The following is an 11,840-nucleotide window of genomic DNA, read 5'->3' as shown; positions in this document are numbered from 1 at the left end:
TAGGTTTGATTGACATTTGACTTGAAGCATGGCTACAGATAGATGGCAGTCAACGAAGGTAACCTCTCGCAGTCGGACATTTTCTGCTCCTGTTAGTGACAGGTTGTGTGGTGTTTACATACTCACAGATCAAGTGAATAAAATGCAATATTTGTCAAATATGTAAACATTTCAGAAATGACAACATTTCCAAACCCTTTTTATATACTGCACAATATAGTGCCATGTTCGACATAATCATACTATTTAAATACTAATAGTAGGTGTATATATGCTTTTATCAGTTTTATGATAAACATATGGCAGCTACCATGAAAAAATGCATTTACTGTTCTAAAAAAAGATTTGTGGCCATTATTTGAATTGAAAAAAAACTGAAACCTGTGTAACATGTTGTCTTTCCTTGAATCTGGCCAATCGCGAAACAGCTGTGTCATCATAAGAGCTTTTGTACCTGCTCTAAAGAAAGGGTTTACCAGCTCTCAGGAACCCGGTTACACCAACCAAATACCACAACGTTTAACAATAAAAAAAAAATAAAACAATTGAACAAGGCATATGTGTAGTATGTCCAGTAGGAACGCTTTTCTGTTTGAGGAGAGATACTGTGATTTTATTTTTTTTTAAGGCATGTGTATAAACAAATTCTTGCAAACACTTTCTGAGACAAATTGCTTTGCCTTCATAAAAGAAACCACACACACATTGGCATTTGTGGTTTATGGGGACTGTCCATAGGCGTATTGGTTTTCATACTGAATAAACTGTATGTGGTATTGCTCTACACCTAAACCTACTTAGAGGAAACGATAGGCATTTAGTATGCTTTTTTAAGCTTTTTGAAACCACCTTCAAAACGCAATACCTCTGTCATACCCATGCCATTAAACACACACACACAGACACACACAGACACAGACAGACACACAGTAACAATTCAGAGTAGCAGTGCAGGCAAATTGACTGAGATTTTCTGTTAGGTCCTTGTTTACAGTGCCAGAAATTCTTGGCATTATATTGTGTGAGGACAACGTTGGCATATTTTGGCAGTTAATAAAATCATTTCTTGTAAATGGCTTGTACTGTTTGGCTGTATGATAGTTTTTGAAATTTGCAGATGATAATTGGCTATTAATATTTTGTCCCCTCGGACTGCATGACACAGTATGTCTTCAAGACCTCTGGTACAATATTTAAAAAATACAGCTGCTTCTAGAACTAATAAAACGTTAAGTTAATAAGTTAAGTAAATTGATTTGTGAGGGTGTGGAGAATCATTAAAAAAGTTCAAAAAGCATTTTCACTGACAGCAGTTCAGTTTGTCAGTTATTTATTTATGCATGTATGCTTAAATGCTATATCACAATATATTTCTTTTTATTATACAAAATGATTTGATACATGTGTTATGATTATAGTCAACTGGGACCCAAAAGCTTGGATTTGACGCCTGGCGAGTGATAATTTCCTCTCTATTGTATCCCTCATCCACCTCTCTCTCTGTATGTAAATGATGCTACAGACACTTTAACATCCTGTCTAGACAACATATGTCCTCTCTCCTCCAGCCCAGCAGTGTTATCTGATGCTCTTCATGAACATCAAAACCTCAACAGCGATTCACACACAATTAAAAGTAGGCCACAATTATTAAAAACTGTACATGCAGGTAAAATTCAATAAGAAGCACCTAGGTATAATGAGTACACTTTCATGAGCATTTTATAATAATGTCAAGCAAGTATATTTTTGTCACGGTGTGAGAAGAAGCACATGAAGATGAGAGATACCAATTACCAGTCTTTTAATAATCCACAATAAGGCAATTCCAAACAGAAGGGTATCAACACACACACGGTAAGACAAAGTATTGAGGGGACTGGACAAACTAATACTGAACAAAATCAAACTTATAAGAGTAACTAATGATGCTAATTGAACACACCTGAACATAAACACATGATTAACAAAGGACAGAATCTAGGTCACAAAGAGAACGAAAGGGTGGGACATAAGGGCAAAATGGAGGAGGACAAAGGAGAGGACATGGGATGGTGACAGGGGACGGCGAAGGGCAGGCAGGAAGGTAGGCAGACAACATTGGAGGAGGACTTAGAGAATGGAGGGAGTCGAGGGATTCTTCAGCCACGATGCCAATGGAGACTGGCAGACCCATGGTGAATCCAGCACACAGGTGGTTGGCTAAGGGTGAGCAGCAGGGCTGACAGGAGCCAGTGGTCGAGGAGGCAGGAATGGGTTGGAGGGCAGGAATTTTTTAATCCCCTCGTGAGGAGCACTACTGGGAGTATCTGGACAGGACCTGCGGAGATGAAGGACAGTGGAGAGGGGTGGGATTGAACTCCAGTTTCCCACTTAATTAAGTAATTTTTTCATCTTGCAGCCCCAGATGTACGTTCAGCTCATCCTCAGCCATGGTGCAGTGGGCGCTCTCGCTGTCTGTGGTTCTCTCCACTATGGCAAGCCCTGTTGCCATCTCTTGCACCTGACATCAGAGGCTCTGGCTCCGAGGCGTTCCTCAGCTCTGTCAATGGCTTTCTATCAACAGTGAGCTTGGGCTTCATGCAGCAGGGAAATAATGGGCTGGACTCTGGTCAAGAGTGGGCCTGGTTTCATCATTCACGACATCCATGGTCGGCAGAGATTTGCATGACACCAGCACCCACTCGATGAAGGCGGCGAGGCTCTCTCCAGGACCATCCATGGGCCGTTGTACTCGTGTGAAGGTGTTAATTCCAGTCAAGAAAAAGGAGTAAAGGCAGCTGAGTCAAGAGAGTAGAGAGAGAGCTCCAGCAGGAGGATGAGGAAGGCAGGATCGTTCATGACAAAAAAAGAGAAACAAAATGCGCAGTTCAACTGTTTTGGTCCGTTTTTCTGTCATGTTGTGGTGTGGGGAGGAGAGCACAAAGATGACCGATAACAATGAACAGTTTTTGAATAATTTACAATAAGACAATTTCAAACTGAAAGGTAATAACACACAAGGTACGATGAAGTATTGACTGGACCAGACTAGACTAGATAAACACTGAACAGTATCAAAATTAGGAGGGTAACTAACAAGGCTAATAGAACACACATACCTGAACATAATCACACATTAACAAGGACAGAAACTAGGTAACACAGACCACATGGAGAATTCTTAGCTTTTGTCCCAGCAACCAAAAAAATGTAAGAAAACTGTATTTTGTCGCATTTCTGAGGTGAAAATATTTGGTGTTTTCGGTGCATTCATTTTTCCCTCACAGACAAGGCAACACACCATCAACGGAGTCAATTCTCACTACACATCATCAGCAGTCAATGCCCCACAAACAGACACCACCCACATGTTACTCTTTACTCTTTTCTTTATCTCCTTTCACAGAGGCTGAGGTCTCTGAACCTCTCTTTTCTAACCATCCTACCTACTGCATCCTTGACCCTATTCCCTCTCATCTTCCAAGCTATCTCTCCTACACTCCTTCCCACGCATCATCAACACTTTTATTCTGAATGGCGCTTTACCCACAACATTTGAGCAGGCTCAGGTAATCCCACTGCTAGTGGAAAATTGCAGACTGCTCTCTCTGTCCTCCCATTCATAGTTAAAACCCTTGAATACCTTGTTTTCAGTCTAACCTCTTCTTTCAATAGAGAATCACTGATAGATATCAGGCAATAGATATGTCACTGATATCTTCAGGAATTTGGTCTGCAGTCCCTTAGTTTACCGAAGAATCAGTACTATATATATGTGTGTGTATGAAGAAATGTTCATTTCAGTTATCAGTTATTTATAACAAACAAATATTGTGTTAATCCCATATGCGTTGAATGGACATCTTCAGATTCCAACATTTTATTTATTTATTTGTTTTTGTGAGGTTGTGCAGGTACAACACAGCTGCGTCTTTTCATGGTGTGCCAGCTGTGGTCATTGTAAGATTACAGTCAGAGCTTGATGCCTTGCTGTTTATTTGTGATCAGTGTTTGGGAGCTGCGTGTCATTGTGATTTGTTTCACCATTCCAGTTCTTATTCATATCGTTAACTCTGGTGGATCAGCATTTTGTGACATCACTGAACTCTAGTTGTGTACGGAGTATGCATATTAAGCAAGGACTTCGCAGTAAAGCACCATTAGTTAACATTAATGCATTAACTATCTTTAACGAGCAATAAGAAATTATGGCTTCTATGCGGAGCCGAAATATATTCAATTTATATGCATGTGAATAATTTTACGTTTTACATTTTACGTGGTTCACCCAAAAATGAAAACGGTACTCACTCTCAGGCCATCCGAGATGTAGATGAGTTTGTTTCTTCATCAGATTGGAGAAATGTAGCATTACATCACTTGTTCAGCCATAGATCCTCTGCAGTCAGTGGGTGCCTTCAGAATGAGAGTCTAAATAGCTGATAAAAGCATTACAATAATCCACACCACTCCAGTCCACCAGTAAACATCTCATAAAGCCAAACACTGTGCACTGTGCACTGTGCATGAAACAAATCTCATTTACATCCTGTAGGGCCTGAAGGCGAGGACATTTTCAGCTAATTAAAAGTTTTGGTTCAATTATTGCTTTTATTTAAGAATAATAACTGCACATTTAAATCACTTTTTTTTAATAAATACATGTAAATTAAAGCGTCTAAATACTTTCTTGGCCCACTGTCGTCATTGGACATTGTTTGACACACTCAGTGTGTCTTCTTTGTATATCAGCATTACATGCACATAATGTGAAAATAATCATTAATTATATGTCCAGTCATACAGCAGTAAATGACCTGACAAGAGTATAACTGGCTGAACTCTCCTTCATGCCCACGTTGAGTATGTCTCCTTAATCACAGTAACAAACAACGTGAAGCAACTTCTCAACTGCTGTATGGAGCCACTTGAGGTGCTGTCTGTGGTTTCATTGTACTCTACTTGTTTAATATTCATTACTTCTTATTTGAGATTCATCGTGTTTCTAGCAGTTTTTTTTAAAGGAAGAGTGGCAAATTCTGTTATAAGGCATCTATAATGAGGCACTTCAGAAACAATACATTGCGGACAGTTGCATCAGAGCGCATGTATTAGATGGAACACAGATTGTCACGATGCTCGATGGCACTTCTTGGACTGCTCCTCCAAAACAGCCAATCGGATTTTACCTACAATAACAGTTTTTATTCCCTTTGAGTGCTAGGAACCGCAAGCGATTATAATTTGATATATTTGAATTTTTGTTAATCATTAAATGGTCTATACAGTGAGTAAGGAGTGTTTGCCATCATGTCTATGTTTTGGTTGTAGTAGAGGCAGGTTTATTTCTTTTAGGTGGTATGTGGCTTTCCTCAATGTACTCTCTTTTTTATATTATATATAAATAGCAACCTGTATTGCTTTTGTGACCTGTTTGAGTTAACGTTTCAAGTTTTTTTTTATAGTTCACTCTGTTCTAGTTTGCTTATGTTCTTTAATTAACTCTAAGCTAATGGGGATGTAACAGATAACTGAGCCACTTTTAAAAATCAGACACTCTAAAATCCTGTTTTTAAGAAATATAATTTAAGGATATAATATTATCCTGCTTTTTTATATGTACTAGGTCAGTGCATATTGTTCTTTTTCTCTGCAGACTAAATGTATGGTTTGAGCACATTATTGTGGTATTGTAAGCAAAATCGTTAAAAATATATTGTACCTAAAGGATACATATTAATACCTAATGGTACATGACATTTGTACTTTTTGAAAGTACAATTATTGTAAGGTATTGTCTTGTGACATTGTGTGACAGAGAACCACTACTCTAACCAATGTTTGACATTAGGTTTAGATACTCAGCCTTGTTAAAGTTTTTTTTTATGGGGCTTTCTGTAATACTGTACATTTTTTAGTCATTATATCAGGCAACAAGCACCCACCAAAAGGATCTTTAATTTTTAATATGTAGATTAGTTGATCTTTGAGAGAGCACCAACACTGTTTATGTTTATTTATTATTCATAGTATCTCTGTTTTTAATTAGTTCTGCATGTATTTAGACTCTTATTAACTCCACTCAAACAATCACTTGGAGGCAATGTAATAATACATAATTAAAATTTGACAAAGTTAGATTATCTAGGATATACATTTTTCATTGTATACTTCATGTTTTCTTTGTATTTTTATTTAGCCATTCATGACTTGAATCCGTAAACAGCATGTAACCACTTGAACCAAATTAACTTTTTAGTACCCCTCTGCATACACCCAATTCATTCCCTGTGAAGTTTATATACGTCATTTTCTTTTTAATCTGATAAACTACATTTTAATAATATGTATTAGATTTTGGATTGTCCTTACATTTTTTAAAAACACAACAGACCCTGTCTGAGGTGTAATACTTTCACATACAGTAACATAGACATCCCTTCAGATGTTGCATGTGAAATTTGTAAATTTAGTTGAACAGTTTAATTGAACTTTTATTTTTGAAATGTTCTTGTCATCCTGTTTCTAGTAAGGAGTACAAGTTTTCAGAAATGATGGCAGGTCTTGAATAGATCTCAAAGTCCAAATTGTTTATTCAATTAAATCTATTAAGTGCATACTGCACATCCTAATCTGATTTAAAGTAACAGTTCACCCAAAATTTAAAATTACCCCATATTTTACACAACCTGGAAGCCATCCTAGGTGTATATAACTACGAAAAAAAAATCCTGGCTTTTGGAAAATATTTCTAGTTTTAAAATGATAATGTAAATAACTGACTGACTGTGTGCCAAGAGTTCCAGTTTCTTGGCCAAGAAGTCAGCCAAGAAGCTGGAACTCTCGCAGCGAGTCATTTATTTACATTATAATTTTAAAACTAGAAATATTTTTGTTACAAAACCCCATCTGCTTCAGAGAACGTGCGATATCCCCCTGGAGGTGTATAGGTTAGTTTTACACCACAGTACTTGCAGATATATCAGATTTAATGGAACTTCAAAATATTGCCAAAGCTTCGAAGAACCAAAAAAAAAAACTCATAGGTTGGCTTGGGGGTGAGTCAAATATGGGTGAACTATTCCTTTAAAGGGACGTGAGTAGAAATAACTGCATTTATCACAAGCACTATGTACACCAAGGATGCCATAGGGCTTAAAAAAAAAAAAACCTTCAAAATAGTTTAAGCTAGTCAAATGCATGTCCCAGGATGACATGAAGTAAGCAGCTTCAAGTTCTCTAGTAAGGGTTAGGTTAGGGTTTGAGTTCTCTGCATAAAGACCTCACATAGTCAGTACACACAATAATGTTGTCATATGTGCATCACTGTCTAATATAAGAACATTATAGCTCTCAGTCTTACTGCTTTGCAGGGTATACATGCAGGGTATATACTCACTGGATGTAGGATGTCCCCTCTTCCAGGATGTCTACATTAGTAGTGTGTGAGAAGATGTAGCTATATGTTTTGTGTGTAGTGGGCTGTTTTTTACTGTAAGGAAGAATTGCAGCTACTTCAGAGTGAGGATTAAGACCCAAACAGGATTATATTGTATCTTTTTAAGATGAATTAATACTTAAAATGTGTCCCAACAACTGCTACTTTTTTACAAGAGCATCTGGACTACTGGTCCAGGGACAATAATTGTAAATGATGATAATAATAATTTGGAAATTAATTAAAAAAATAAAGTAACAATGGTATATATATATATATATATATATATATATATATATATATATATATATATATATATATATATATATATATATATATATATATAATATAATAACATAGACAGCCATGTATACTCATTGAACGATTTATTAGTGATTATATAATTGCTTTATAGTTGTATTGGAGCCTTGCACACATGCTATTCAATGAATCTAAAGAAGAAGAAGAAGAAGACTGGTCAAGTATGTGATTATTAGATTACTATGGAATAACAGTGATATATAGCATTACTTAACATAACAGACTAATAGCAAAACCATATAAAAAAAAAATATAAAAACTTTAAAAGCGTAAAAAAACTGTAATACTTTGTTGTAATGAGCTGTGATAGCTGTGAAAATGATTCTGTTTTTGTGTGTATGCGTCAAAGAGGCAGTTATGATTTGCTATTACATGTAACAGGGAGTTTTGTACATTTATACTTAGTAGTTAATAACTGTCATAAATGTGCATTCCAGGTGTCGTTCATTGAGCATTGAGCAATATTACTGTGTTCATTTACATTATTCATAAGCTTCTTCCCTTAGTCTGTCATTAGCAGAGTTCACAATTTGCTCAAATGCATTAAGAATCAGAACATCAACATCATCGTCTACTTCAATCTCATCATGGTAGTTCTTCACTGGATAGATGGAGCTTATTGGCACCCCAATCCTCTCGGCGCAACAGATCTTCTAAAAAAACAACAAAAAAAACAGATAATTCTACAAATATCAGACAAACTCAGAATTCACAAACTGTACATTCATTAAATGTCATGATTTACCATCTTTCTGATCTTCTCGCTGGTGTATAACTTCCTTAGGTCAGCGTTTACCAGTGGACATGCTTCATCCACTTTAGTCATGACGATCATTAGAGGGATCCCTACAATGATACAATTAGTGGTCCGTGAAATGAGTGTTATCTTAAAAGGAATATTATATTAAAACAACAAAGAGGCCTTATAGAGAAGCTTCCTAGACACTCTTTTCTATCTTATCTCATTAATATATTTAAGAGACAGTTTGCCAGAGATATTTTCAAGGGAGAAACGTATTCTGAACAACTAGATTTATAGGATTAGCACAATAAATTTATACATATGCTTTAGAATATTAGTGGTATATCCCACAACTGCACTGGTATAGCTTTTAGCAGCAATAAATATGAAAACAATACAAAACAATTACTTTTAGAACCGATTCTCTGACGGATGATCTTCAATTTGTCCGTAAGTCGCTCATCTATATATTGGATTGTAGGTGCATCCACAATGTAAACCAGGCAAAAAGCCTGTTCAGAGAGTAAAGGGTCACTGATGTAATCTTTACTCCTGTGACTGAGTGGCTCATCTGGGTTAAACTAAGATTTAAAATAGAGAAGAAAAATATGTGAAAATATCATATGTATTACACAAACATAAATCTTATTTGAAGATGTACTGATTCATTGAAAGGTTAATTGATTAAATGAATGTGGTTCATTACTTTGTAGTTTTCCTTCACATGTCCGTATATGGCTTGGATGATATCTTCTGGATAAGGCCCCTCCAATACACAAGGTTCTAAACCCATTGTGTCAATCAATACAAATGGCAGATCACCACCTGCACCTCTGACTCTGTGTGACTTAAGCTAAAAAACAACCACAACAACAAAAGGAAATCATAAATACTGTAGTTTCTGACTGATGAACACATAGTTGGCCAAAATGGTCATAATACAAATACTATGTGTAACTAAAGATTTTTAAGTTTTGTAAAAACCTACTGATTCATTCCCTTTGAAGGAAAGAAGAAAGGAAAGAAAGTTACTATTATATTTGAAAATAATACCTACTCTCTTTGTGAAGCACAAGTCATTTGAATCCACTAGTGCTTCACTTGTCATCCGTCCTTGGAAGACGTTGTTGACAGAATTAATAAAACTAGACTTCCCTGCTCCGGTTTGTCCAGCTAACAGGATCCTGATGTGCTTTACATCTGGATGACTCACAGAGAACTCTTCTAGACGTTTCTTCAGTGCTTCCTTCTGTCTGTGCCAACGCAAGAAACAAAAGAACTTCAGAAAACAAAAAAGATTTGTTTGGCACATTTGAGTCCCACTGACTCACACATTTACTTAGATATGTATTTAGCAAAAGACTTAGTGTGTTGGCACAAGGAATATAAAAAGATCTGGACAAAATCTTAAAACCAGCAGTACGTTATATTAATCAGCAACATCCTCTCCTAATGGAAACCTTAAATAAAAGGTCTCTTTTTCATCATCTGCTATGTAAGTCAATCACATCCATTTAATTAATGTTAATGTTACTAACACGTTATTTGACCTTTCATCTGAATTTCCTGTCTATTTTAAATGAAAAACAATACAAACAAATAGCAATCAACACTGCATACACAGCCACAAATAGTATATGATGGATAAACCTACCCCCAGGCAAATGTCTTCCTCGATTCTTCATATTCTAAGAATAGAAAAAAAGAGCTTAGCAACCGTTTAACAATACAATGATTCTCTCTCCTTGTGTTTGCGCTCATATAACACTGCAACATTACAAAAATATATGTAAATCACTGCTGCCTAATTTTACCTTGGCTTGCCATTTGATCCGACGATGATAAAGATCCACTTCTATTTTTTTTTGCTCTTCTTATAGCACAGTGAATTATTCCTCAGTCTGCCGGCAGCCCAGCCTGGATGCTTTCAGCATAGTCCCTGATTATTTTCACTTTCAGTTTTACAAACAATATTTGTAACAGTACAGCAATAACAGTAACAATAATTAGTACATTATTTACATGTTTAAATTATTAACACATTTCTTTTAATAGTATAACAGATATCAAATAAGAGTTAAAAATGTAACATGAACAAGCTGCCTTTTTAGCAAACAGAAACTGAAAGTGTTTAGGAAGTGCTGTGTCATTTCAGGGAAGAAGAGTGAAGGGTGTTAAACACAAAGTCATATAGACTATGACTGGTGTCCTGTGCATGATACATTTAAGTGGCAACTGAAGCAAGCCTTTTTGGTTGTTAATAATTGGGGACAGACCTGCTTATTACACGTTTCCTCTGTGGTGAGGCTTCTGATATGTCCAGTTGTACTGCAGGCTTTCTGTCCTCCTCCCTTTCGGGATCCAAACCAGTCTATTTTTCAAGTCACTTTTATTTTTATAGTTCTTTCAAAAATACATATACAAAGTACTTTACAGTATCAAATAGGAAAATAGTGTCAGTAAGGGATCTGATGGAGGAGATGGTTGATAAATTCCTTTCTCTCTGCTTTCATTCAGAGCTTCACCTTCAATTGCCCCTGTAGAGTTATGTGCTATACTGACAAGTACCAGCTCCTCATATAGGGAAGTGCGTCCCTTTGAGCATCCCCACCCCTGTGGCCCTTTTTGTTGGGACCTTGAAGCAATCTTGAAGGACCTTGCAATCTGTACTCACGCCTAAGAGGTCCCAGTCTAAGAAGTCCTGACAGATAGGGACTCGGGACTTCTGAGGGCAGGCCCCTCTGGGGAAGAGTGGTACTCATTGCATCACATGGTGTCAGTTGCTCCCCAGTGACCTCTGCGCTGAACTCGCTTATCTCCGCCAAGAAACATCACAGTAGGGTTGAGTTGCACGCCACCCCTAAGGGAGTGCCCTAAAAGGCTAGTTAGCACTCCTCCTGGTGGTATGCCATCACAAGCATACAAACTACCGCCCTTAAGACCAGAGGCCATCCTTAAGAGGCTGGTTCCTTTAGTAGATTATTTAGCAGTGAGGAAAATACTGTAAAATGTATCACAATGGGTACTGCAGATTGTAGAATATAAGTATTGAATTCAGCTCGTCCTTCCACCACCACACTTCAGCTGTGTGATTTCCCACTCTGGTGGGCCCCAAGCAGCTTCTGGTCATGGAACAGGAAGTAGACACTCTCTTGAGCAAGGAGGTCATCGAGAAAGTTCTTGACATCCCTCTTAGAGGGCTCTTGATGGGAAATTCTAGTCAGGAGGGATCTCCTCTTACAAAGAGGTCATTCAGCACCCACGCCCAGAGAAACTGTGGGTGTGGCCCCTGAATGAGGCACAGCTCATAGCTTCTGGTCTCCCAGCTGAGGTGGTAGGGACCATTTTCCAATCCAC

The 11,840-nt window shown here is 37.2% G+C and overlaps 1 protein-coding gene across 1 annotated transcript; it reads right to left on the bottom strand.

Annotated features, from left to right (window-relative positions):
* Nucleotides 1–7,791: 7,791 nt before the first annotated feature.
* On the bottom strand, nt 7,792–10,557 carry LOC122353026 (interferon-induced protein 44-like). Its single transcript, XM_043250858.1, has 7 exons — nt 10,298–10,557; nt 10,138–10,171; nt 9,541–9,736; nt 9,190–9,336; nt 8,893–9,064; nt 8,487–8,587; nt 7,792–8,394 (listed from the first exon to the last, which is right to left on the bottom strand). The coding sequence occupies exons 1-7, from the start codon at nt 10,308–10,310 to the stop codon at nt 8,224–8,226; spliced, it is 834 nt and encodes a 277-aa protein (XP_043106793.1). The 5' UTR covers nt 10,311–10,557; the 3' UTR covers nt 7,792–8,223.
* Between the last annotated feature and the right edge of the window lie 1,283 nt (nt 10,558–11,840).

This window comes from Puntigrus tetrazona, chromosome 10 (genome assembly GCF_018831695.1).
Source record: "Puntigrus tetrazona isolate hp1 chromosome 10, ASM1883169v1, whole genome shotgun sequence".
Classification (NCBI taxonomy): Eukaryota; Metazoa; Chordata; class Actinopteri; order Cypriniformes; family Cyprinidae; genus Puntigrus; species Puntigrus tetrazona.
This window is presented reverse-complemented; position numbering and strand designations above follow the sequence as displayed.

Excerpts from the sequence above, each read along its gene's own strand:
- LOC122353026 (XM_043250858.1), bottom strand. Across the intron at positions 9,337-9,540 it reads ACTTGTGCTTCACAAAGAGA|CTTAAGTCACACAGAGTCAG; the intron begins GTAGGTATTATT and ends GTTGTTTTTTAG. Across the intron at positions 8,395-8,486 it reads GCGAGAAGATCAGAAAGATG|AAGATCTGTTGCGCCGAGAG; the intron begins GTAAATCATGAC and ends TTGTTTTTTTAG.